The sequence below is a fragment of the Fusarium subglutinans genome (assembly GCF_013396075.1).
Source record: "Fusarium subglutinans strain NRRL 66333 chromosome Unknown NRRL66333_c0000039, whole genome shotgun sequence".
In the NCBI taxonomy this organism is placed as follows: domain Eukaryota; kingdom Fungi; phylum Ascomycota; class Sordariomycetes; order Hypocreales; family Nectriaceae; genus Fusarium; species Fusarium subglutinans.
The window spans coordinates 59,588-85,948 of NW_023502102.1; the positions used below are offsets into that span (position 1 = coordinate 59,588).

Consider the following 26,361-nt stretch of genomic DNA (forward strand, 5'->3'; position numbering starts at 1 on the left):
GCCATGCTTCATCGCTCATTTCAAACTTACACGCGATCCACGCTCGAACGACGTCCCCCAAGACCAATCTTTTCTTTGCCATCCATCCATGGCCGCAAGCACTCGGGAATTGTGACAGTCTTGGCTTCTTCATCCCACCCATTCTCCAGAATAGCTGCTATCACACGGGGAACAGCCAGGGCAGTACCATTAGAAGTCCAGGGGAAGGCGAGCTTGCCATCAATGCGTGCTCGTGTGCCTAGGCGGCGGGTTTGGTAGTCGGTGCACATGCTTGCTGATGTGACTTCACCCCAATTGTCGCGACGGCTGGGGAAGAAAGCCTCCATGTCGACCTTGCGGGTGGCTGATGCGCCGAGATCGTGGGAAGGCATAGAGAGAATACGGCAGTAAAGTCCAAGCGAAGACAAAATCTCGGTCTGTAAGTCGAGCATCTCGTCAAAGAGTTCCTGGGCGATATCCTCATCCGGTGCTGTCCATGCGAACATTTCCACCTTGGTGAACTCGTGCACTCGATATAGGCCCTTGGTGTCGGCACCACGGGCTCCAGCTTCGGCGCGATAGCAGCGAGAGACGGCAACTCGCTTGAGAGGTAGGTCTTCGGAATCAAGGGTAGTGTTGGCCTTCATCCCGGCAAGGGCGATCTCAGATGTTCCAGTGAGGCACATCTCGGGAACACCCCGCTCAGCATCTTCGGCTGACTGGGCGATAGTGTAGACTTGTTGTTCGCCGTTCAGGTCGCGAGGCTGAAATCCACAGGCAGCTCCAATGTGGCTGTAGACCATGCTGGGGGGTGACACTTGTGTCCAGCCATGACGGGTTGCAACAGCGAGGGCATATTGAACCAGGGCTTGCTCCAGTTGAGCAGCCTCACCAAGAAGATAATACCAACCCCAACCGGAAGCAGTAGCAGCGCCAGCAAAGTCAAAGATACCAAGCTCGGAACCGATGTGAACATGAGATCGCCAGATTTTATCCTCAGGTGATTCCTTAAAAGTGGGTGGGTCGTTGATATAGCTCATGACCTCAAAATCGCTTCCCTTTGGAGTATCGGGATGAGTGAGATTGGGTAACTCGAGCGCCAACTCCTCCATTTGCGTAACAGCCTGCGATTCTCCCTTTTCAATGGCCGAAAGATCCTGTTTGAGCTGTCGCGCCTCCTCCTGGATCTGCTCACGGGTCAATTGGCGCACTTCCTTGAGATCCTCATCATCGCTGCTCGTCGCTGGGTTCGCAAGCTGTCTCCTCAACAAATTCGACCTCTCCCGCAAAGCGCGGCCCTGTCGCTGAAGATCCTGCCATCTTGCATGAAGTTCTAAGATTTTAGCTGGGTTTTGCGCCTGATTGCGATAGTTGCGCTCCACGCAAGTCTGCTGATAAAGTTCTGCGTGTTGTCTGATGTGCTTGATATCGACGATGGGTTTTGGCGCTGAAGGAGGCCGCTTCGCATCTGCGAAACTACGAGCCAATAGTGGATTGAGCCTCGGATGTAAAGCGCGACACCGTATGCGCGATAATGTCCTGTTCATGGTGGATGTTGAATTGGTGAGCAGCTCATATGAAGCATGACTGAGGTACTAAGCTAGACTGCCTGATCAGCCAGTTTGGAGCTTGACGTCGGCTGCCGAAGCTTAACAGTGGAGAGCTTGCTTAATGCAATTACCCGAGCGAATAGACTACCTACGGACCATCACGGAATGGGACATCAACTTTCAAGTATTCATTCAATCATTCAGTCTTGGCAAATAGAGACACCTTGCAATTGGGCCAATATTGTTGATCTCATCGTAAATCGGGTATTTGTTTGCCTACTTACTACCTTAGCCATCCTCATCTAGTTCTCGATCCACACCACCAGCATATTCCTCGTTTCATGTCATGATATCTATCTCCCAACGTTGAACCTCCTACAGGTAACCCCATACACCGAGAGTCCAGTTTCCGTGGTGTCCTCCGCCTCCCCGAGCATATCCTCCTGCTTGCACGCTCTGTCTGTGTTGTGCCTTGAAGTCTACTTCAGTAGGCCGAGAAGCTCCATTGGCGCCTTGTAGGAGCCACGACTCGCGATCAACAATCGCCATGGCAGGAATTTTCAATTGACAGAGTAGGCTACCTCCAATCCACGGACCAAGAGTATGGATCACTCGGATCTGGCCCTTGAATTGTGGAACCGTGGCCCGCTGTCGTACAACCTTGGCTTCTATCGGGTCGTGCTCTGGCTTCGAGTCGGCAGCGTTCTTGGGAGATTTACGTTGTCCGTCTTCACCTGGTGACGAGGATGGCGAGCCTTCTGTAGGAGAAGTGGTGCTGGACTGCTGATGGATCCTAGCACTATTGCGATGCTTGTCCACAACCTTTCCGAACACTGGCTCCCATCCCCTCTTGTTGACGATAGCTGTGAGATCGTCGATAATTCGTTGTTTGATGCCCAAGATATTGGAACATCCTCCTGTGACCATTATTCGTGACATGCAGACTGCTCGTACATCCAGTGGTAGTTGTAAAAGATGTCTATACAATAGCAGGTGCAGCGGTAATTCATCGTCGTCAAAAGTCGCTCGGTCTGCTGACGGGTCGAAGAAGGTATCGTCGCAGACCTCTGCGAGTTTCTCGAAGGGAAGCTCCACTGTCAATGGACGACGACTTGTGTTGATGGGTATTTGGGCGACTCCTGTTGGAACGCCAGTTTGCGCCGACTCGGCCTCGATCTCTTCTTGTTCATCAACTGTTTCCAGCTGAGTAGACTGCCGCTGAGATGATCGAAATTCTGATGGCTTGCACCACATCAAACGACACATGATGTCTTCGCATTCCTGAAACCCTAGCGCTCTTTGTTTGGTGACATCATGTTCTCCTGGTATTAATGACTCGATGGTTTTGTAAAGCGTGTCTAAAAGTGCTCTCCCACCTCGGACTGTACGTGTTGTCTTGACTTCTCGGTATTCATAGACACTGGTGATGACAGTTTCTGCCCAGCCCATATCTATCACCAAGGCGGATCTGACACCTGCTGAGATGGCCGACATAGAGGGTGTTGACATGAGAGAGATAGTTGGTGACTGAAACCTGCTAAACAGTGTATCCAAGGTGGCTGTCAATAGTGGTAGAGGTACTCCAGGGTCCAAGACCAGCCCAAGTCTTCGTGGTCTGGAATCGATGAGCAAGTATCTGTATGCATGTAAGCAACTATCCCTTGAGAGATTGAAGAAGGACAAACTTTGAGAAAGCACCATGTAATACACGCTCCAGCTTATCCTGATATAGGCCAAGCTCTATATCTCTTAGATCATATCGCCAAAACTCATGTTCCTTTGACCATTGTAAGCCAGGTGACCGTTTCGGCTGCTGCCATCCTCTGAAGTCTCCAGCCCGCCTTTGATCTTCGGGGCTGCATTGAAGAACCACTCTTGGAGATGTGTCGCCCGCAAATCCCACTCTGATATAGCGTGAGCCTAGCTCAACAACGATGAACTCGTCATCAGCACGGATAGTCGATGGTGAGCCGTAGGATGAAACAACAGACGAGCGATTCGGGGTATGTGGAGTCGATGGACTTGGCCCCTGAGGAGGACCTCCACGGATACTAGCCACGCTTCTATGAGCAAGCGTAGATCCAGCGCCAGAGGCCATCGCGAGTGAGATAAATTCTTCTGTGTTTCCTGCTTCTTCCCTTTGTTCGATGTTGGCGATGAGATGCCCTGGTCAGGGCGTAGCAATGTAACTTAACTTAACGCTGGTTGGTTGAATGGTTATTTGAAGTCGGCGTTTCTAGCGCCGATCTGCCGCCTCCACCGGCCAAGAAAACAGTGGTCTCTGGTAACCGCAGCGATGTGGGGCAACGTGAATTCCAACCTACATCATCGACTATCGAATCAGGAGAGTTTGGAGCGGATTGCTTCGAGGTCTTTCTGATGTTCAAATGGGTATCAAAGGGTAAGAATCGGGTGTTATATATTGCAAAAAGCCAGGCTAATATCTTCAGGATCTACCAGGAGGTGGGCGAAGGCGAACGAGTGGCCTTACTGAAACTCGCCGCCGAGTCACTAGAGAACCAGGGACGGCCATTACGAATTGCGGTTGATATTGCGATTTGGCAATTTCAAAATCAGGCGGCGCAAGGTATATCACAGCCACTGAGGTACTGAAGCGCTTCTCTAACAACGGTCAGGCGGCACGAATCCAGAAATTCGAACTTTATTCTACCGACTCGTTCGTTTACTGGCTTGTCCAGTTGAGCCTATCTTTGTATTCGATGGCCCATACAAGCCTGCGGTCAAGCGAAACAAGAAATCCGGTCGAGGCGACTCCTTTGCCAATGCACAAGCGAAACGGCTAATTCGACTATTCGGCTGCAACACCCACGATGCGCCAGGAGAAGCTGAGGCGGAGTGCGCTCTGCTGCAGAAGCATGGCATTGTAGACATGGTTCTAACAGAAGATGTTGACGCTCTGATGTTTGGATGTACCAAAATGTTGCGTCAGTGGTCACCGGCATCAAAACGCGACACAACACCGACGCACGTCTCTCTGTTCGATACGGAGAAAATGAAACTTGATCAACATGGCCTGGATCGCGAAGGCATGGTTCTTGTTGCTTTGATGAGCGGCGGCGACTACGATCCTAACGGGCTCCCCGGCTGTGGAATCAAAGTGGCTGTTGAGGCTGCCAAAGCTGGCTTTGGCAGAGATCTCTGCCGGTTGAAGGCAGTGGACAAAGAAGCAACAGCGGCCTGGAGGAGTTCTTTGATACATGAGCTTCGCACCAATGAGAGTGGTCATTTCAAGAGGAAGAACAAGGCTTTGGCGATACCGGAAACCTTCCCAGACTTCAAGGTTCTACGTTACTATACACATCCTGTTGTGTCTCCCAGGGAAAGCATAGACGAGATTCGAGAGAAGGTGCATCTGAAAAGAGAGATCCAGTTCGAAGACCTAAGAGAGTTTACGAGAGAGGTCTTTGGCTGGGATTACCGAGTTGGCGCTCTCAAGTTCATCAAGGTGCTTTCCCATGCAGTGCTTGTCCAGAAGTTGCAGGCTCTAGAAGGACAGGACAACGCAGACTATGTCAAAGGTATCGCAGGATTTAGGTCCGATCTCAAGAATGACTTGGTGTCACAAGTTCGCATACAGCACATTCCGAGCGAAATTGTGCCCATAGATTTGTCCAAAGAGGAAGATGAAAAGATTGTGCAAGCTCGAGGTGGACTGGCACTGAACAGCGATGACGAGATCGACGATGCGGAGAACATTGAGGAATCCACGGCGAAACGACAGCCGGCCCCTTTTAACCCTTCAGGAAGGCAAGGTGTTTGGGCATTGGAAATATTGGCGAAGTCGAGGATACCAGAGGTGTTTGCAGACGCTCAAGTGGTGCAAAAGGCTGCAGAGAAGAAGAAACAGCAAGCAAAGGAACCCAAAACCAAGGTAACAAGGTCTAAGCCTGGTCCGAAGACGGGGATGCCGGCTGGCGCGCTTAACAAGTTTGTGCGAGCAAGCAAACCTCATACTGCCTCTACAGTGACTTCCAAGGCGTTGTCTAAAGAGACTGAAATAATCACCTCGCCGAGCCGACCGACGACATCTCGCCGCTTGCGAATTCCGTCACCTCTGGAGCCAAGTAAGCAATCCGCGTCGACCTCGGGTAGCACCGTCAGGCAGACAACAACCCCCTGGACACTTGCCAGCTCACAGGTGACTCCTAGGACACGAAAGCCTGCAAATGAACAGCAAGCGATTATCATCACATCTAGCCCGCCCTGTGCAGCAGACTCGCCTCCCCCTTCGCCTTCACCACGGCCGAGGACTCGTGTGCCTGCCTCTCGCAACTTACCTGACCCGATGTGTGCGATTCCTACGTCAAGTGGTTCTCCGCAAAGGCTGAAAGACTTGGCGTTGAACGCGAGACGTGCAAAATCACCGACTTCTTCTCAGTCATCTCAACCTCCCAAGATGAAACAGATGTCCATGGACATGTTCACGAACAAGTTCAAGAACACGAGTTCCTCACAGACTTCTGTTTCAAAAAATTCACTCCTAGCTTCCAAACAGCACCAGCCAAGATCTCAAACGAGCTTCGATGATGACTTTGATAGTGACTCGTCAACCGACCTCGCTCCCCTCTCCTCCCTCATCTCGCGGTCCTCTGCATCCCCTAACAAGCGGCAACAATCATCCTTACCAGCAGATCGAAACGCAACCCCAGGCCCTGCTCCTGCGCGGAAGAAGAAGTTACTCATCCCAAAGGCCAACGCCAAGGGTTTCTACGAAGAGGTGGAGGTTGACGCCGAAGAGCGCGACGAGCTGATGGCTAGGGAGACAGCAGCTCTAGAGCGCAGAGGAGTGAAGGCTAAGATTTTTCGGACGAGCGATGTTGGATTTATAGACCTGACACAGGATGATTAAGGGCATATATACACGGAACAGCATGGGTACGGCGTTTTCAGGTTCGATTTCAGGCGTTACATAGCGGATAACATATTCACGATCCATCACTTCTGGCATCGTTACGAAGAATCGACATTAATATACTCATCACACAATTTGCAGGCTCCAGGGCCAAGTTACTCATGATGCATGCAGAGTGACTCCAGGGCACAATCTGAGAGGCTGTTTGTTTACATTTCCTGCAACCTTCTGGTATGGAACTTACTCATAGCTATTTATACATTAGACAATTGCAGATAAAATTTGATTTGCATATACTTCCATTTACAAAACTGGCTTTATTTGGCATTTCCTCATCTCGTTTGTGGGACCTGGCAGTAAATACAGGGTAACTGAAAGGCTGAGCTTGTAAGTTGGGCCTAGACATCGATGCAGAAAGTTCATTGTGGCCCGCACCTGTTTCTATCCGTATTGAGGGGCGAATCTACGTCTGAATGATCTGACGTTACGACAAGGAGTGACCAAATAATCTAAAATTAAAGTAAACTAGAGCTTCAGAGATAACCTCAACTCGTTTATAACAGTCGTTCATTAGAATTATGAATGGAGACACTAACAGCCCTACGAGATGCTATTTCTAACTCCGGCGCTTACACCTGGTTGGTCAAAAATAGCATCGCGGCTAAGGTTCTGTCTGTTAACAGAGCACAAGCGCCTGGCTGGGTCTTTGGCCTAGTAATAAGCGACCCTGGCATACGAAAACGAGATCCGGCTTGTTTTTTGGGGGCTTGCTTGAGTGAGCTGAAAGATGAGAGAAACTTTTCCAATGTGAGCCGCGAGCTGGAGTTAGTTTCAATATTTATCCGAAAGCTGACCTCCCTCATAGGCTGTTTGCTTGAGCTTCTGCTATATACCTACCTAGGATACACGAACCAGCGTATTCCTTTAACAGCAATGATCCCACCTCACATTAACAGTGCTGTTTATGTTTATCTGGGAAATTTAATGAATTAATTCTCGTGCACATTTGGTGACTCCAGGTCTCTTTTATTCCACCATCATGAAGTCTCAAGCCTCTGGTCTCATGTACTGGTATTTCAGTGGAGACCATTTTCTTGGCCATAGAGCCCCGGCTCGTAGTGCAAGGCCTGAAACAACGTTTCGACACAGCACAGCCAATCGTGCTTCATATCAACCCCGGTCTTGAGATTCAAATATAACAAACCATCCAGCGATGGCGCCCAACGTTCAAGACGACAGCGCTTGCGGATGAAATCGCACGAGCACCAGACTTAGGCGCTGACCTGGGTCGACTGGTCTGAGTCGCTGCGACCTGTTGCTCCCCATCGGGGCCCTCCACACAGAGCAAGGAACCGCTGAAACTGAGTCTGAATAGCAGCAGCTCGCGGCCAGGCACGGCGGCCATGACACGGCAGCGCTGATGGTTCTCTGCATTTCTGACGCTATTGACTGCCCGAGTGGAGCCCAGCATCAGAGTAAATCGTTGACGCGATTCGATGCGGGAAACGATCGAATCGTGAGTCGCCTCCCTTTTGGTTGGCTCTCCAGCTTCACATCCATGCCATGACGAGAAACTGAATGCAGGGGCCAACCAAAAGCTTGTTCTGCATGCTGCATCGTTTCCAACAAAGAGTGTGACTGATGTGTGCATATGCAGTCGCTCTTAAAGTCTGCCTGTGCCAGCTGTTCAGGTGGCAAACCCCTCCCCATTTTCCTATTGTTCTTCGTTCATTCAAAGCCCAACAATGGTGTTCAATCACCTTCATTGACCTATTTTCCTATCATTAAACCTTCTATTCTTTTGACGTACTCTTGTTCACCTATTGACTGTTCGGACTGGTTCCAATATCACATACACTTTCTCATTTGTGCAAGCTTCGACTCACTTATAAACCAACTCACTGATAACTTTCACTTACACCCAACAAACTTCACTTCACTGTTGTGACTATATCTTTGATTCGAAAGTGTCTACACAACTCAAATATCACACTTTGCCACTTTAAAGTAAGTCCTTGAGCTGCCTACCTTACCTTAGGTACCTGTAACAAGAAAATCCTCGTCTAACCACTTCCCCTAGCCTTCTTCCTTCCTTATCAAAACTTCATCTCCGTATTTTCTCGACCTTCAGTCGTAACTCAACAACATTTCATTCATTTTTACCTACCAAATACGACATCACCCGCCATGCTCGGATTTAGTCAGCGAGCCTGGGGCCCAGGCATGATCGTGCTCCAGATCTTACGTGTTTTCACGATCATCAGCCTCCTGACCGCCGCTGCCTCCTGTTGGATTCTCATCATAAAGATCGACACCTCCCAAGGCTGGTTCTTTTTCGAGGCTCTCTCTCTTGCGATGATGAGTTCAGCCACCATATTCCTCGTCATTTCCGAGTTGCCCTTCTGCAGAGCGTATTTCGCCAATCATTGGCCGGTGTTCTCTGATGAACACGGCCTCTTTTGGCTTGGAATCGGTCTGATACTGATTGGGACGAACCTCCTCGGCAAGCTCAACTCGTCAGACTATAGTCCTGATGAGTTGGGTCTTCCCTTCTGGCGACTTATCGTGTCCGCTGGCATCTTGACCTCCGTCTTCGGCGTTTCGAACCTCATCTGCACTTTCGCCTTCCGAGGTGTTAACGTCAATGCTCGCAAAATTCGGTCCAATGGATCCCTCGCGGACGATGAATCGTTCGGCAAACCCCAGTCTAATTACAGCGCATCATTCACTAATGAAGATCGACCTAAGAATACTTTCAAAAGATTCTTTTGGGACAGGAAGAACGAGTCCATCCCCCGACGACCTACCATAAGTCAGCCTATCACTCGTGAGCGTGACCTTGAGCGCAATGCCCCTCCTCCCCCTCACTACGAGCACCAAGAGCCCTCTTTCCTCAGCCGGCAGTCACACGACTCTGGCGAAGACCGTCGTAGCCCCATCGTCCCCGAAGTTCGTCGCCCAGATACAGCCCTGCACCCGATGAATATTCGCCCGCATAGCCCGAGCATGTACTCGGAGGCGCACATGTCTCGATTCTAGGAAGAGTCAGCGCGCAAATAGGAGAAGGCGCGGAAAGTAGCGGAGGACAAGAAGCAATCGGCACAAACCGCGAAGACGGTCAACGAGACTGTGAAGAACAATGGGCATGTGCAGCGCAACTCAGAAAGTTGTAACTGCAAAGGTTGCGTGCGTGAAGGAAAAAAGGTCGAAGGGCGTTAAGGCATTAGGAGTCAGCGATACCACGTTCTGGATTTATGGCTTTCGTTATTTGTTTGCCAGCAGGGATACCATCTTGTCAAACTTTCTTTATAACCAGTTCAACAAATCATATTCAAACTCAATTGTGTTTCTGAAATTAATATTTATAAGGCTCATGTACTGATGCAGAGACTTGTTTCTTCTTAGCCAACTGTATCTCAATATATGAACAGGCCTTATACTAAAGTGACGATAGAGTACTGTAGAGAATCGAAGTTTCAGGAGACCTTTGAGGAATTTCCACTAGTTTAAGTTCACGAATTTGGAGGTTTTATTACAAGGTAAAGTTCAGAGCCCTTGGGACTTACACGATAACCTCTATTGCCCGGCTTTATTTGTCAGCCGATAAGGAACAAACGAATGCCTGAGGAGTAAAGCCAGAAAACCGTAAATTTAAAGGCGACCTGACATCCATTGCATGCTGTTCGTTTTCCTTTCCTTTTCTTATTTCAGATGCATCCTATTTATCAGTAGTCAATACAAAGAACTCACGATTCTTGCGCAGCAATAAAGACTTTTGGTACAAAAATAGATCAGAGAGTAGCTGTGCATTCAGGGGAACTGTTTTATAACCTGGCTTCTCTCCTTGGCCTTTTCTATTCAGGAGTAACCAGCCTCTTTGTTGCTTTTTCTTGCATTTGAATCGCGACTACCTTACCTGCTTACCCCAGCCCTGATCTACATATTGTTGAGTGGAGCCTCAGGCATCCGCAATTGTTGTTCCAGACCCGACGCCAACGGGTTCTGTAGCCTATCGCTACTAAGCTTGACCTGTGCCTAGCCCAATCATCACCATCACCATCGCTTTACCTCACACGACCAGTTGCGCTCGTCTCCATCACCGCCATCATGTCTGGAGACTCTGCTGAGGTGGCGGAGGATTACCGCATGGCCCTGGAGGACCTGTCCTCTAACATGCGCTTCGAGATTAGCAACCTGACAGTCATTGCTCGTGAGAATACTGAACATGCCCTAGCTATCGCCGAAGTTTTGCAACAACACATCCTCAAGGTAAGTGAGATTCTTGATGTGCAATATGAATACACACGAACAGTTCAATCAGATCCAATGCTAATTTCCGCGTAGGCGCCACCGAACAAGAAACTTCCAGCTCTGTATGTACTCGACTCGATCGTGAAAAATGTCGGCACACCATACACTCTCTACTTTGGCCGCAATCTGTTCAAGACCTTTATGGAATCTTATGCAGTAGTCGATCAACCAGTTCGTCGAAAAATGGAGGAGATGCTTAGAACATGGAAGGAGCCTGTTCCTGGGTCAATGGACAGCAGGCCCGTCTTTTCGCACGAGTTGGTGCGTCCTATTGAGAATGCACTCTTGAAGGCACGCGCCGTAAGCATGCCCCAAGCGGGAATGATGCCTGGGCGACCGCGATCTGCCGCGCCTCACCGTGATACTCCGACACCGCCTGGGACGAGATACCCTCCAGGCCATCCAACCCAGCAATACACTTCAAATGGGGGACAGTCATTGAGCAATGACATTCGGAATCTAATTGTTGCCACGCAGGCGGAAGCCTTGCGCAATCCCCAAAATGTTGATGTTCAGACTAGATTAAGAGCACTTCATGAGCTGCAGGGCGTTGTGAACAGCACTAGCTTGCCTCCGGATCAGCTTGACCTCATTAAGAGACGAGTAACTGAACTTGCTGCCGTAAACATGATGGCGCCTCTGACTCAAAGGCCTGCACCTACTCCTCCTGTGCCCGTTCAAGCACGCCCTATGCCTCCAGTGTCCGTAGCCCTTCCTCCGTCTGCAGCTCCGGCTCCGGCGCAAGAAGGTGTGACGCTTGATGCGCTCTTTGGCCCAGGAGCCTTGGCCGCCTTGATGGCAAGGAAGTCGGCTACACCTTCGAGCTCAACACCGACTCCTCAGCCTCCTCAGGTTCGTCCTGAACCGCCAAAGCCACCTATGCCAAACATGTCTGCAATGCCGGCCATGGCCCCTATGCCCGCAATGTCGATACCTACGATACCTGGGATGACTCCAATGCCTACGATGTCCCAGACATCAGCACCAGCGCCGGCAGCAAATGCAGCCCCTTGGAGTCTTCTTGATCAACTACGAAAGTCAGGCTTACTCCCTCCTGGTCCTTCAGCAACACCAACGCCAATTCCAGTACAGGGGGGTATCAATGTGGCCGCTCTCAAAAAGCCCTGTCAGTCTTCTTTGATCAGGGCACTACATCATGACCTGGGCCAACCATGCACCCAGTGCGGTAGGCGGTTTCGAGACGATCCAGCTGGAAAGAAGCAGAAGATTGCTCATATGGACTGGCATTTCCGTGTCCACCAGCGAACCAACGAAGCCGAGAAGCGAGGTATGCACCGGAGTTGGTACGTTGATCAACGCGTAAGTCACAACACTACCTCCTCACAAGGCAAAATTTCTAAAAACAGTACAGGACTGGCTCAATTCAAGAGAAGCCGTCGACGTCGACCACCTCCCCACGACTGAGGATGTTGCCGCTCAGGCTTCAAAGGCATCTGAGGCTGCTAAGCCAAAGTACATTCTTGTTCCCGATGCGTCTCGCCGTATCAACACTGTTTGTCCAATCTGCCAGGATAAGTTTGAGAACAAATGGCTTGACACGGCACAAGAATGGGTGTGGCTAGACACAGTTTTAGTTGGCGACCGAGCATACCACGCATCATGTCATGCAGAAGCAACACGAGACCGTGAAAACACACCAGTACTAGGCAAACGCAAGGCCGAAACAAGCATAGCATCACCTAAAGTGCGGTCACTCAAGACATCAGCTTAAAGAAATCGAGCATTGGTACAACATCGAGATGGAAATATATATCGGCTTGGCGGCACAGGCGTTATGGAACGAGCATGAAAGGGATTGGTGGTCGTTGAAGCATTATCAAGGAGTTATGTTGAGGGTTTTTAGCAATTTAGTCAACCGGGCTATTGACATGGTTACCGCCATAGCCAAGATCAGCCAATGTCATCTTTTGATTCTAAACTGTTCATAATGCGTAGATAGTGATATGTCGTAGAACTGTCAGTGGTAGGCGGTAGTACAGACTAACAAATACCGATTATATGGATCCGAGAGCGGCCCGTTGTTCGGGGATTGGTCCCCACGATTTTGAACACGGACTTGTTGCACGCGTTTTAGTTAGTTCAGGTACCGTCCACTCTATTTTGTTCGCTTGGTCGAGTCCTAGCTTTCACCTCCAACTTCCAAGCTTCATTCCATTCCATACATGACCTGACCCTAATCTACCAACCAACCGATGCCGGCTCACCACGACTTACCGTCCACTACCAAGTTGCATAACAAACCAAGCCAAGCTCGCACTCTGTGATTCGGTGATCGGCACGACTACAGCGACCATGGCGGTCGACTGCCCCATCTGCAACAAGCCTGTCAAATCCTCCGAGATCAACAGCCACATCGACTCAGGATGCGAGAGCTTCATCATAGACAAAGAGAAGGACCCGACACCGCCGCAATCACAGACGCCACAGAGTAATTCTCAAAAACGAAACGCTTCCAACTTCTTCTCTACGCCTGCGCCAAAACGACAAGCTGCGTCTGAGAATCGAATAGCGACTCCTGTGAACGGAGCATTACAGCCTATAGCAGGGAAGAAGAGGACTTTCGAAGAGGGCCCAGGTCATGGAGTAGCAGTTTCCAAGGATGCAGAAGAGACGAAAAACGGCGAGAATGCCAACGGAACGAGCACTTGGTCTCCGAACACGGAGCAGGATGGAAGAGTGGTGAAGAAGACAAAGACACAACGAGCTGCGCCCTTGGCCGAACGGATGCGACCACGAAACCTCGACGAAGTATGCGGACAAGATCTAGTTGGGCCAAACGGTGTGTTGCGCTCTCTTATCGAGTCGAACCAAGTACCCTCGATGATCCTATGGGGTGCTTCGGGCACAGGAAAGACAACAATAGCACGATGTATCGCTCGTATGGTCGGTAGTCGGTTCATCGAACTCAATGCGACAAGCACAGGGGTCAGCGAGTGCAAGAAATACTTCCAAGAGGCGATGAACGATCTTGCCCTCACTGGTCGCAAGACCATAATCTTTTGTGACGAGATTCATCGCTTCAACAAGGCCCAGCAAGACGTGTTCCTTAAGCCTGTTGAGGCTGGCACTGTGACGCTCATCGGCGCAACTACAGAGAACCCTTCTTTCAAGGTGGCAAATGCTCTGCTCTCCCGATGCCGTACCTTTACGTTGCAGTCTCTTACAACAGAGGATGTGGTGCGCATTCTACAGCGGGCAATCAAGGAGGAAGAATCAGTTTATCCGCAAACTCCATTATTGGACGAAGCTATGGTGACCTACTTGGCACGATTTGCGGATGGTGATGCTCGTACTGCCTTGAACCTCCTCGAGCTCGCCCTTTCGCTCACAACCCGCGAAGGTATCACACAAGAAGACATCAAGGCCGCCCTTACTAAGACTCTTGTCTACGATCGTGCAGGCGACCAACATTATGACACTATTTCTGCTTTCCACAAGTCAGTCCGTGGAAACGATGCAGATGCGGCACTCTACTACCTTGCGCGCATGCTCCAATCCGGCGAGGACCCCTTATTCATTGCCCGCCGCATGGTTGTCATTGCCTCTGAAGATGTTGGTCTGGCGGATAACACCCTCCTACCACTTGCTACGGCAACATACACAGCCACACAACAAATTGGCATGCCAGAAGCTAGGATACCTCTGGCGCACTGCACTGTTGCGCTATGTAATGCGCCCAAGAGCACCAAGGCCTACCGTGCTCTCAACAATGCCTACGCAGCCCTACGCGAACCGGGTGTGGCCGGTCTTCCTGTACCTCTACACTTGCGAAATGCTCCTACAAGACTCATGCGTGACATGGGATATGGCGCTGAGTACAAGTATCCGCCCAACTACCGTGATGGGCAGGTGAAGCAGACATATCTACCCGACGAACTTGTTGGACGTCGGTTTGTTGAGGAACGGGATCTAGGAACAGAGGTTGATCCAGATCTTGAGATGGGCGGAACTTAATTATATGGATGGAATCTGGAATAGATTGGATGGCATAAGGGAAAAGGATAAAAAGCGTGGGTTTGCATTGCCTCAGGAGTACGGATAAGGTTGGTTACCCCCAGGGGTTTGTAATACTGTACTATAAAGGTTGTATCATGGACTTGGAGACAGAGACTATCATTATCTCTGTGATGTGATTCTTGTTGACATATCTGTGCTCTTGTGATACATAAAAGACACGTATTCACGGTATAACTACTCAGTGAGTGACAGGCATAGCAACTTCAGTGTATGTCACAAGGTATCATGATTTCTCCCATAAAGCTTTGTCCCATTAAACTACCTAAACCGATCTTCAAACCCGTGAAGACTTTATCAGCCATCTAGGCCAGGTACCCAAACATAATCCCAGTCGTCTAAAACCCATAAATGGTACATTCAAGTAATAACATATTCAAACTCAAATCGTCCGTGGTATCAACACCTCCAAGAATCTCATGTCATTGCTCAACTTAAACCACGCTATCCAACTTGTAAGGCATGGAACCTAAGGGACCGTTAGTATTTGGCATTTGACTGAAGAGCTAAAAATGACTTACCACCCATGCCGCCAAATGAGTTAATGCCTTGGGCCTGAGCTGGGAAACCTCCAGCTGAGCAGGAGACCATGCATACACAGCTGCCATCGCCACCGATGGTACCCTTTCCTGGAACAACTCCTGTGGCTTCAGGAGCCGCGGGAGCAGGCGGTGCAGCCTCAGCAGGCTTGGACTCAGCAGGAGGCGCAGGAGGGGCAGGGGCAGCATCGCCACCTGTGATGGGAGTAGCCTTGCCATCACCATTCTGTTGGATGGCCATCTCCTTGAACTTGGCCTGAGTCTTCTCAGCCGTAGGGTTGATGGAAAAGACCATGCCCTTCCCACAGTGGCCGGCTTGCTTGCAGTAGAACCCTAGGAAGGTCAGTATAAGAACCAGGAGACGGTTAGGCTTGTAACATACAGAGAGGAGTGTCAACCATGACTTGCATAGCGACCTGGGGAGGAGGAGAAACGGTGTTGTTAGGGTTGGGCATGAAGCCAGAGTCCATGCCACCCTCGAGAAGAGCACAAGGCTTGTCGAAACCAGACTGAGAGACGGTGTGGTTCTGCGACAGGAACTCGAAGACAACAGTGTCGCCGATGGGGATATTGTCAAGCTCCTCGGGCTGATAGACGAGACCTCCTGGGCCACCAACGGTGACGGTGTGCTGTTGAGGAGCTGCAGGAGTAGCAACGACCTCGCCTCCCTTGGTGACGGTCTCAGTAACAGTGACCTTTTCGTTGATGGTGGTTGTCTCGGCGCCAGCTCCAGGGTTCGCCCAGATGATGATGATCTCGGTCTTTGAGATCTTGTGACCTCCCGTAACGATCTTGTTATGTCCACTGAGAAGCTCTATAGGGAGAGCTTGTCCAGCAGGCATGGCTTCAGCAGGTACAGCTTCGGCAGGCATAGGGTGATCCCGTCGTTCAGGCTGAGCAAAGTCGAGGAAACGCGCCATGGTCAAGGGCGCAAAGGCGGCGGCCACGGCCAGACTAGTTGAAGCCTTCATGATGTTTGAAACTTGAGGGTATTAGAGTAAGAAAAGGAAAAAAGATTGCGAGATGTTCGAGTCGAGTCGAGTCGAGATGAGATGAGATCGATCTAGCGATTAAGAGACTAAGTAAGTAGTAGTAATATATGAAGAGGGCCTGCCTTCAAAGAAAGGAATTCTCAAGTGCAAAAAGAATGAAGCACAGGAAAAGAGATGGAGATATGGGGATGGGATGGGATGTTTGTTGACAATCGTGGTCCTACTGTGCCCTTATTATACCTTGCCATGCTTCTCACGAGCGAAACTGTTTAACGCCTGTAACCCCCTGGAAAAGACAAGCCCTCAAACACATTTTCGAAACACGGCCGCTGAAGAAGCCGAATCTTAGCTTTGCTCGCTTCGGTCTGTCTAGATCCGATCATCAACTATAGAGTATGCAGACTCACTAACTCATAGTTAGAGGGTCTCGTCTCCCAGTGAAACGCTTGTTGATGCGGGGGTGGTCTCTGTGACAGGTCCGTCTCGGATCACGTTTGGTGTTTTGGAGTTTTACCCTTTTGCGCTGTTCCTAGTGCCAAGCGAATAATATGCGACACATAACGATTGGGGTGGTTTCTTACGTAGCGGCCGGTATAGGCCTAAAAGTGCTTAATTAAGTCTATATAGGGTCGTATCAACCAACGTTGACAGGGGCTGCTTTTCTTAGTGGTGAGACGTCAAAGAGACAGGTCAGACAAAGCCAAGAACGGGACTTGGCTCCTCCGTGAGTGCTCAGAGTCCAAGGCCCAGCCACCTGCAGGTCCTATTATACCACAATTACAGTATGATATCGTCGACCCGATGCCCACTGAAGCCAAGAAGGGCCAAGCTATTAAATACATACGCTTATACTCGCCGTTTGAGCGGCACCGACGCCGTTTCACCATTGATCGTCAACGGTGAGGTTTCATCGACATAGCTATAGTCTCATCCGCCAGAGACCCTTCCAGGCACAAAAATTCGGACGACAAAAAGTTTATCTCCTTGCAGGGCCTGAGACCTAATATGTGACCTACCTTAATCACTTTGCGTGTATCATTGGCGTTGCTATGGATGCTTAACTGATAACCATAGTTACTCTGTGCAGTATTGTATTGTATCCACAGAGGAAGAGACCTGCCTGCACCGTACTTAGCGCTGGTATAGTCTCTTGGGTCACAAATTGCGGTCGCTATATCTTGACGTGATATGAACTTACAGCAAGTCTCTAAATTCTGGCCTTGGCGTCTTGAGGCCTCTCGTTTCGACGGAAACACCACGAACCTCTCTTGAATCCATCCGTTCTCTTCCATCCATGAACATTTCCACGTGAATCGGCGGCCGATCTTGCATCGTAGCATCAACGGCAACAGCCTGACCGAGGAACCCATGCGCATGCCACGACTTTCTCTGACAAAATTGGGGATGACTACCGCTCTTCCGTGTTTCAAGGATGTAAAATTGTTTCTTCGCTTACGAACCATTCTACTACTTCTGCTGAGCTTGCTGTTGCCCTTCATACAACCCTGTGTAGTACCCAGCATAGTACCATGACATAAGGAGTTTCTTGAGGCTTTCGTCTTGGACTGTGTGTTTTGATTAGTCCTATATGACAGGAAATACCATTCCAGGATCTCGACTTACCGGAACCTAGGACGGTTTGTATAGGAAATGAGGGAGTCCCTTGTGACGCGATTGGCTCCTTGGACTCATTGCGCGACGATGGGATCTCCTAAGCTGCCATGTTAGTTGTCTGAGCATATGAAGCCAAGATTCTCATGGCACAGATCAACATAGCCAAGCCCACCTTGTTTTGTTCTGCTGCCCCCGATTCCAACTCAATCTCTTCTGTTTCTGTAACTTGGGGTTGCTCGGATCCAGATTCAGCCTCCGCCTCGGCCCTTTGCTCACGAGTTAGCCGAGTGAATCTCACCTCTTCAAGGTTCGACTTACCGATTCTGAGGCTCTAACTCCCGTACACTTCCGCCCTTAGCGTGAATGCTGTGATATTTCTGCAGAATGTCTGTCAGTAACCGTCTACGATAGAGAACTTACTTACCTTGTACTCTTGTAAGGCTTCGTTCCAAGAGTCAATCAGGGCAGAGTCATCCCATATCTCCTCTTGTGTCAGTTTCTCTTGCTTTTTTGACATATTGTGCAATCAAATGTCGAACTGCGAAGATGGAGAGTTCTGAATACGTAAGGTAGGTATTAAACTATTAGGTTGTGTTTGAGAAGCCTCGGTTTCAGATGGCTGAGGCCGAAGAGTTGTTGTCTGCCTGATTCGAAGCTCACAAGAAGCATAAGTGTCGAATATGAGTCGATAATATTCTGTCCCGAATATAATTGAGTTGTCCAGCGATGGTTGATGTCGATTAGTCTTATTATGTATGTCACAGTGCTGCTTGGGTTGTAAGCTTCAGAAGCTACAGACACTTTTTAGTGGACCAAGCCGCTGAAAGAACCCAACCCCCACTACGATAAACTGATAGTGCACGCGATTCTTGACCGCCCAGAGCAGACATGGCAGAATCCCAATTTTTTCAATGGCCCACGCATCTTTTTCTGCGGCAGTCTAGCTTTTGAGCATCTAGCAACAAGACAACCAAATCAGACGCAATGGCCCCAGAATTGAGAAAGAGAAAGTGTAAGTTATTCGGGAGTCATGAATCTTCATGCGCTGACGCTTTTTAGCCGTTTCGGACATCAAGAAGCCTAACGGCGCTGCCAAAGCTGCCCAGCCCAAGCGAAAAGGTAGAGACGTGATGCCCACGGAGTAGCTTTTCTTGTGTCGCTAACACTGCTTTTACAGCCCCCGAGGATGCATCGCCTGTGTCGCTGAAGAAGCAAAAGTCTGTCAAGAAGACTGTTGTCACAAAAAAGGCCCCTACCAAGCCGGCGCAAAAGTCCAAGAGCAAGCCAGAGGAAGTCAAGGTCGTCGAGGAGGAAACCACCACACTCGATATCCCCGATGAGTCTTCCGATTCTGAGGCTGAGGAGGGCAAGGAAGTTCAGGCGATCGTGAAGGAGCTGGACTCTGACGACGAGGATATCACCGAGGGCGACTCTAGCTTCAAGCAGGGACAGGATGTCGGCAAGATTCCCAAGGTCTCCAAGGATGTTCAGAAGGCCGCCAAGGCTTCTGACGAGGAAACCGGAGTTATCTACATCGGCCGCATTCCCCACGGTTTCTACGAGCATGAGATGAGACAGTACTTTGAGCAGTTTGGTCCCATCGTTGCGCTACGACTTTCCCGAAACAAGAAGACCGGTGCCAGCAAGCACTACGCTTTCGTTAAGTTCGAGGAGGCCTCCACCGCCGAGATCGTATGCAAGACCATGGACAACTACCTTCTGTTCGGCCACATCCTCAAGTGCCGAATGATCCCCAAGGAGCAGGTTCGCGATGATTTGTTTAAGGGTGCCAACCGACGATTCAAGAAGGTTCCCTGGAACAAGATGGCTGGTCACAAGCTTGAGAAGCCTTTGACCGAGTCTGCATGGGCGAACAAGGTTACAAAGGAGAACTCCAAGCGCGCAAAGAAGGCTGCCAAGCTTAAGGAGCTTGGTTACGAGTTCGATGCCCCCGAGATCAAGGACGTGCCAGCCCCCGCTGCTATTGAGAACGGAGAGAGCGAGACCAAGGCCATTGAGGATGCGCCTGCTGAGAAGGAGGAGGAGCCCAAGGTTGAGGAGCCCGCTGAGGTTGTCGAGACAGTTGTCGAGGAGAAGACTGAGGTTGTTACCGAGGAGAAGCCAGCTCCCAAGGCCAAGGCCAAGGCCGCAAAGGGCAAGGCAACAAGAGCTGGCAAGGGCCGAAAGGCAAAGGCTTGAGTACGGAATTGTTAAATTCAATTGGGTTCGGAGTTTTAAAGCGGCATAGACATAGTTTCAAAAAGATCCATGTATAATGAAACGAATGCAAGTTGGATCATCAGTCACGCGCTTCTTATTCCTTTTCTACAAAAAAGACTTTCAATGACAGTATATGTACGCACATAAGCGAACCCATAGCACTCATAGGAAATAAAAGAGCAAGACATGGGATTATGAAAGGCGGTCATAGTCTACTTCGCGCTCAATCGCGAAAAAGCCACGGAGAACAATGGTCTTTTTCAAAAATGTGATTGCGAAGGGTAAAAATATGTAAAGAAGAAAAAACGAGATTCAACGCGCGAGACAGATGAGAAAATAGCATCGTGAGGATCCACTCGAGTATGACTAAGCTCGATTTCACCTGGCCATTCAACCAGAGCATCTTGTCCAGCTTTTGGGTACCTACTCAGAGTTAATTGACATGAATTGCTGCAAGAATATGTGAATCAGCTTTGAATTCTCATCTCGGTTAGTTTTAGCCCTCATCGACGAGAATAGATTGTATGGACCTTGAGTTCAATTCACCAATGCTGAGGTTTGCGTCTCTTACACGGAACGCTGTATCAGTACCTACCTTAGTAGGCACTTACTGAGTAACCAACTAATTGAAGGTCACTGATGGGCCATATTCAACTCACAGAGTATCAAAACGCTCTATTTCTTTATCAAACACATCGCAGGGGTCATTCATTATGGCACCTAGTACTGGCTGAAGCTGGTGATAAGTGAGTCAGTGCAAAGGAAGATGTTTCACTATGACAGAAACAGAAAAGAACATTTTGTCCTCATAACTGTAGCACAGGATTGACAGTGTTTGAAAGGGATCCATGCACCGAATCAGAGAGCTGAGCTATGAGTTGCCGTTCCATTATACGGATATCAGTAGTGAACCATCCTCAGTCAGTGATTGGAGGCCATTCTCGAGTCTAGATCCTGCAAGGTACGTGAACAGCAGCTGCAATATATATTACACAGTCGGCCATTGGTTTTTGAAAATCAATGAGAGAATCATTTTATGATCATAATCATATACTCATGCAACTGATATAATGCTACAGTAGTAGCCGGCCGACAATTCGGAGCCGACCTCGCCGGAAGATCAGCCGTTGAAACGTCTCGGAACTAACTAACTCCAGGGCACTTCCAGGCCAAGTCCACTAAATTCCACCAGGTAAGGTACGTCAGCTGGTGGCTGCTGACATGCGATTTGACCATCTACCTACCCTTACACGAGGGAGGGTCAGTAATTACTGACACGTACCAAACATCCAATTCCCGTTTGCTCTTCTTAAAGCAACCTATAATCCACCCACAGGCGCTAGGATTATCTGCACGGCATTCATTGAACCTCTAGATCTGGGTCTGGATGCTCTATCCAGACTAAAAAACTCACCATGTCTTCTACCGTCGCAGCGAACCCGACCCAGGCGACGAATTCAGGTGCGTGCAATCCCTACCCCTGCCAATTGACGTGGAAATGGAGATTCGAGAACGTGTCCTAACCCATGGGGCCTCGCTTCCTACTCGTGCAGGGTCGTCGTCAAAAAAGAAGAACAACAAGAAGAAGAAGAACGCCAACAAGAACAAGGCTGCTGAGCAACCTGTTAGTGGTAGTTCAGACCCTCAGCAGGGTTCAGATAAAGAGACCCTCGAAGACGAGCCCGAGACACCCACTCAGCCCGTACGTAGTTATGATGCTCACCTCCCATATCATACAATTGCGCGCGCGCGCTGACATGTATCAACTCCACAGGAAACTCCAGTCAACGCAGATGCAGACGCAGTCAATGCAGACCAAGTCGTAAACGAAGAAGCTCCCCCTGTCTACAGTAACGGGCATGCCGTAGAGCCCAAGGCTCAGAGCAACGGGCTCACATCCCCTCCGGTTGATGGCGAAAAGGAAAAGCCCGACGATTCAGATACCTCCGCCAAGCTAGAGGCCATGAGCCAGGAACGAGAGGCCTTGCGGGCCGAGGTCGAACAGCTACGGAAGCAGCTCGAGAACATCCAGGAGACACACAGCAATGAGGTCACACAGCTCAAGAGCGATCTAGAGGAGAGCAATGCCGCCAAGGAGAATGCAGAGGAGGAATACCAGACCCTTCTTGGGCGAGTTGAGAAGATCAAACAGACGCTGAGCGACCGGTTCAAGCGCGACAAGGCAGAGCTCGAAGAAAGCAAAGAGCGTATAGAAGAGCTCGAGGCAGAGAATGAGGAACTAAAAAACAACGCTGTATCGTCTGGAGACGATGTCGCCAAGCTAAAAGAGGAGCTACAAGACGCGACGAGGGAGCTCAACACTCTTCGAAGTCGCAACAACCTATCAGCACAAAACTGGAGCAAGGAGAAGGAAGAACTGGTCCGACATGTCCAACATCTTAAGGAGGAGATGGAGACTACCGCAAACGCCATGGGCGAATGGGAAGTTATCGCCATGGAAGAGCGATCCATCAAAGAGAGCCTGGTTGATAAGGTCTCGGAATTAGAGGAACAAGTTACTGTCCTACGACAAAACTATGAGAGCGCCACCTCAGAGCGAGAGAGCCAAATGACTCTTATCGAAAACCTACAGAACGCCCTCCGCGAAATCCAAGATGCTCGCAAGAAGGAGCTTCGCGACATGGTCGAGACTACCGAGGCGCAAGTTCAGGCTCTCAAGAAACAGGTACAAGAAGCCGACGCCCGTGCAAAGGAAGCTGAAGAAGCCAAGCAAACACTCTCACAAGAGCTTGAGCGAACAGCGCCTTATGAGAAGGAGGTCAAGGAGAAGAACCTTCTCATTGGAAAGTTGAGGCATGAGGCGATTGTGTTGAACGACCACTTGACGAAGGCACTGCGGTACCTCAAGAAGACAAAGCCGGAAGACAATGTTGACAGGTACGCCTGATATATGACAACTCATATGAAGCTTTATGCTAACCATGACTAGACAAATCGTCACAAACCATCTCCTGCACTTCCTCACACTTGACCGCGGTGACGCCAAGCGTTTCCAGGTCCTTCAAGTCATGGCTGGCTATCTCAACTGGACCGACGAGCAGCGAGAGCAGGCTGGTCTCGCTCGCCCAGGCACGTCATCTAATTCTCTCCGCCTACCCATGTCACCATTTACACGTACACCAAGCTCACCATCTCTCAACACCGATCTCTTCAACGAGTCAACATCTGCCAAAGACAAAGAGTCTTTGTCTGAGCTATGGGCAAACTTCTTAGAGCGCAGCGCACAGGAGGGTGCTCTGGAAACACCAAGTAGGAAGGGTAGCACTAGCAGTGCTGCTACGGGACCAGTGAGGCCAGAGTCGACAAGGCCGGATTCTAAGAGTTAATGCTGAATTTTGAAATTACGGTGTGGAAATTACACCAAATGCATGTATGGAGTGGACGCGGTGCATGTTTCAGGGACAGCAGGGAGAGCCATAACGCTCGATTGTTACAAGAGAAAGGATGAGATATGGTTTCCATGGTTATTCAAGCCAAATTTTAACGGTCATCGACCTCTATGTAAGAATAGGTCTTTATAAAGAAGGGTTGGGATAATACGCAGGAGGGCGGATTAGATACTATCGTCTTCTGCCGTTTCTCCACGCAAGGAGTGCAATACATTCTGTGCATATCCTTCAGCGTCCCTCGTTATAGTCGCCACGTCAATGCGATTAGTCAATGCATCGTTGACTCCCTCCACAACCTCCCTTTCCTCCATGACCTCGCCCATAAGACGCACTTCGTGACTCCAGTAGGCATGGCTTCGTGATCGAAGATCCTCATCGCGCAGCGCAGTGTTCTTGACAATGCCGAGAGCACTAAGCTTGCTCTTCATGATAAGAAGAGCACGTGAGGTTGCCTCGATGCGCTCCACGGGAGATGGAGGCTCGACGAAGGCGCGGTTCGTAGCAGACAGATATAGAAGCCAGCCTAGAGCTGCGTCGAAAGCTGCGAGGGTCACAAGGCGTGCGACTCGAGCAGTCCAGTAAAAGAAGTCGACTTCCGATAGACGCAGAGCACGTGCATTGGCTTGGTAGTTGTAAGAGTTGACAAAGTAAATATCGAGAGCGGCAATGGTCATGGCAGCCATTGTAGCCTTTGGTCGCCACTGGGAACCAGCTCGCCCTGTGAATGTTGGACTTGTAACGAAAGCGACGGCGAACAGGTTTGCGATATGAGGCCACAGGAGTTGCGGGAGGGCATAATAGAAGAATGTCTTTGGCTCTTCTGAAGTGCAGAACGGGCAGTTCGCGAGTACTTCAGGACCAAATTGCAAGTATAGCAGTCGGCTCTCGAGGTTGACAAATCTGCCCCTCAGCGCTTCGTCTTGCTTCGTGAGAACATTATCGGGTCTTCCAACAGCAACACGGTTGAATAGAACATCGACCGGGATCTGGAGACGACTTTGGGTCGCAAGGAACAGGTTCTCGGGTGCGAACGGCGGTAATGTCTTGAGGATGTAGCTAATGACTAAGAAGGCCAGGAGGGCGAGCGCAACGCGGACTTTGGGCGGTACGGCAACTATAGGTGCATGTCGTGCTTGCGAAGAGGCCTTGACCGATCGATAGTATGATATGGCCTTTGGTAATAGTATAGGGCCAAAGAAGATAAGGAGGGACCGGATACTGGTCGAGGTTAGTTGTTGTTTGTCCACGATGTGTAAGTGGCTATCAAGAAGAATAAAGTCACAAGGACAAGTTGAATACTGGAAGATATACTTACGATTCCCACGAGATCGCCATTATGGCGAATATCAAACGCAAATAGTCGTGGTCCTTTGTTGGTTCTGAGGTGTTGAAGTTGAACACGTTTTGTTGCAGGCTTGAGACAAGGCTGATAGTTAAACGACGTCAGTTCAGGAACGGCTTCAATAAGGCAAAGGTGGCGCCAAGCCTGAGAGTACTGCTCGTAGGCCTGAGGGACAGCGTCTGAGGTGTCGGCCAATGTGGGGGCTTAAACTTTTGGTGGGGCCGACCTCTCTTTTCAACGTAAAACCTCGGATTTTTCTTCTCTCTAACAAATTTCTTTCTTTCTTCACCTCAATCATTCACCACAAACAACTCCTCTTCTTCGCATTTTTGTTCACAATCACACCCCTCGCAATACTCACTATAGCTCAGTAGCGCAATAATATGGCTCTTGCGCCGTTATTCACTGCCTCCCGCTTCCCCCCGTGCATCCGTGTATCATTATGTTACCATTGGCACTTTCGAAGCTTTGGCGATCTCTCTGTGGTCGCTAGAGTCAATATGTTGCCTAGATCAAGCCCCAAATACCCTGCCAAGGGTTATTCTCTGTCGTGTTACAAAGTCTCAGCTTCGGCAATGAGGAACTTTGCGTCAAATTTATCTAAGAGATACATCTCCAATCGTAGTCAAGCTTTGCTTGTAAATATGCATATTTTTACTATGTGCGCGACTAGCCATATATCATAGCCATTTGCTTATGACTTCTTCTTCTCCTCCGCGGCGACCTTCTGGGCTGGGACGGGTGCTTCCTCGGCCTGCTTCGCGTTGAGGAGCAGACCAGCGATACCCACGATCAAGTCGCTGAAAAGCGCGATAACTCCTGTGCATGCCAACTGCCACGAAGCGATGCTCACGCTTCCGATGGGAGCGCGAGGGAAGGATAGGATCCATTCCGCCCAGTAAGGGAACCAGCCGTAAGGAAGCCAGAACATGGGCTCGGTGGCGTACCAGAAAGGCAGGAAGTATTGCGGCGCGCGTGTAACGACGACTCGGAGAACGGTAAGGATCTTGTCAAAGTTGGATCGTGCTGCCTCGTTGGTTTTCTCTGCAGTGGTCATTTGTCAGCTCTCTCCTGATTCCCCCCAATCTCTAGGCCGAATGTGACGTACTGGTCTTCTCTAGCTGTTCGAGGAGCTTGTCGTGCTGGCGGCGAAGCTTTGCCCACTTGGCAAATTCATCCTGGCTACTCGTGGAGTTCAGATCTCGTCGGACCTTGAGGTAATCGGCCTGGAGCTTGCGTTGCTCGCCTGCAGCCTTTGCTGTCGATACGGGGAGGAAGTTGATTATTGTCCAGAGCTTTCTTAGTCAGTATCTGAGCTAGAGGACACGGTCTGGGCTGAGTAGCATACCAAGTTGTTGATTGCGGCGGCTCCAATGGTATTGACGAGGTTGACGACAACTTCGACAACGAAGATGCTGAGCATAAGGGAGGCCATCTTAGAGGTCGAAGTGTATCAGAAGCAACAAGTAGCAGGCCTCAAACGTGTACACTCTGTA

At 49.8% G+C, this 26,361-nt stretch overlaps 11 protein-coding genes across 11 annotated transcripts; 6 read left to right on the forward strand and 5 right to left on the reverse strand.

Moving 5' to 3' along the window:
• Nucleotides 1–26: 26 nt before the first annotated feature.
• Nucleotides 27–3,627, reverse strand: FSUBG_4293 (actin-related RO7; the record flags this gene model as incomplete). Its single annotated transcript, XM_036682266.1, has 3 exons — nt 27–1,455; nt 1,909–3,165; nt 3,215–3,627. 3 exons carry the CDS (start codon nt 3,625–3,627, stop codon nt 27–29), a joined length of 3,099 nt encoding a protein of 1,032 aa, XP_036540113.1.
• A 289-nt stretch (nt 3,628–3,916) lies between these two features.
• FSUBG_4294 (DNA repair endonuclease rad2) lies at nt 3,917–6,399 on the forward strand (the record flags this gene model as incomplete). The annotated part of the gene is made up of 3 exons (XM_036682267.1): nt 3,917–3,930; nt 3,980–4,116; nt 4,166–6,399. 3 exons carry the CDS (start codon nt 3,917–3,919, stop codon nt 6,397–6,399), a joined length of 2,385 nt encoding a protein of 794 aa, XP_036540114.1.
• A 2,190-nt stretch (nt 6,400–8,589) lies between these two features.
• FSUBG_4295 (uncharacterized protein) lies at nt 8,590–9,441 on the forward strand (the record flags this gene model as incomplete). Its single annotated transcript, XM_036682268.1, has 1 exon — nt 8,590–9,441. The coding sequence occupies one exon, from the start codon at nt 8,590–8,592 to the stop codon at nt 9,439–9,441; it is 852 nt and encodes a 283-aa protein (XP_036540115.1).
• A 1,068-nt stretch (nt 9,442–10,509) lies between these two features.
• FSUBG_4296 (mRNA cleavage factor complex component Pcf11) lies at nt 10,510–12,445 on the forward strand (the record flags this gene model as incomplete). The annotated part of the gene is made up of 3 exons (XM_036682269.1): nt 10,510–10,671; nt 10,747–12,033; nt 12,086–12,445. 3 exons carry the CDS (start codon nt 10,510–10,512, stop codon nt 12,443–12,445), a joined length of 1,809 nt encoding a protein of 602 aa, XP_036540116.1.
• A 581-nt stretch (nt 12,446–13,026) lies between these two features.
• FSUBG_4297 (DNA-dependent ATPase MGS1) lies at nt 13,027–14,688 on the forward strand (the record flags this gene model as incomplete). Its single annotated transcript, XM_036682270.1, has 1 exon — nt 13,027–14,688. One exon carries the CDS (start codon nt 13,027–13,029, stop codon nt 14,686–14,688), a length of 1,662 nt encoding a protein of 553 aa, XP_036540117.1.
• A 494-nt stretch (nt 14,689–15,182) lies between these two features.
• On the reverse strand, nt 15,183–16,258 carry FSUBG_4298 (serine-threonine rich protein; the record flags this gene model as incomplete). Its single annotated transcript, XM_036682271.1, has 3 exons — nt 15,183–15,217; nt 15,270–15,620; nt 15,670–16,258. 3 exons carry the CDS (start codon nt 16,256–16,258, stop codon nt 15,183–15,185), a joined length of 975 nt encoding a protein of 324 aa, XP_036540118.1.
• Nucleotides 16,259–17,746: 1,488 nt separating this feature from the next.
• On the reverse strand, nt 17,747–18,410 carry FSUBG_4299 (Survival motor neuron 1; the record flags this gene model as incomplete). The annotated part of the gene is made up of 5 exons (XM_036682272.1): nt 17,747–17,844; nt 17,903–17,990; nt 18,066–18,159; nt 18,212–18,270; nt 18,318–18,410. The coding sequence occupies 5 exons, from the start codon at nt 18,408–18,410 to the stop codon at nt 17,747–17,749; spliced, it is 432 nt and encodes a 143-aa protein (XP_036540119.1).
• A 467-nt stretch (nt 18,411–18,877) lies between these two features.
• On the forward strand, nt 18,878–20,092 carry FSUBG_4300 (RNA binding protein; the record flags this gene model as incomplete). Its single annotated transcript, XM_036682275.1, has 3 exons — nt 18,878–18,905; nt 18,953–19,012; nt 19,071–20,092. 3 exons carry the CDS (start codon nt 18,878–18,880, stop codon nt 20,090–20,092), a joined length of 1,110 nt encoding a protein of 369 aa, XP_036540120.1.
• A 1,436-nt stretch (nt 20,093–21,528) lies between these two features.
• FSUBG_4301 (RUD3-suppressor of uso1-1 transport defect) lies at nt 21,529–23,460 on the forward strand (the record flags this gene model as incomplete). Its single annotated transcript, XM_036682276.1, has 4 exons — nt 21,529–21,574; nt 21,667–21,815; nt 21,888–23,011; nt 23,064–23,460. The coding sequence occupies 4 exons, from the start codon at nt 21,529–21,531 to the stop codon at nt 23,458–23,460; spliced, it is 1,716 nt and encodes a 571-aa protein (XP_036540121.1).
• A 227-nt stretch (nt 23,461–23,687) lies between these two features.
• FSUBG_4302 (chorismate synthase) lies at nt 23,688–24,858 on the reverse strand (the record flags this gene model as incomplete). The annotated part of the gene is made up of 2 exons (XM_036682277.1): nt 23,688–24,741; nt 24,839–24,858. The coding sequence occupies 2 exons, from the start codon at nt 24,856–24,858 to the stop codon at nt 23,688–23,690; spliced, it is 1,074 nt and encodes a 357-aa protein (XP_036540122.1).
• Nucleotides 24,859–25,559: 701 nt separating this feature from the next.
• FSUBG_4303 (GET1) lies at nt 25,560–26,300 on the reverse strand (the record flags this gene model as incomplete). The annotated part of the gene is made up of 3 exons (XM_036682278.1): nt 25,560–25,909; nt 25,974–26,160; nt 26,214–26,300. 3 exons carry the CDS (start codon nt 26,298–26,300, stop codon nt 25,560–25,562), a joined length of 624 nt encoding a protein of 207 aa, XP_036540123.1.
• Between the last annotated feature and the right edge of the window lie 61 nt (nt 26,301–26,361).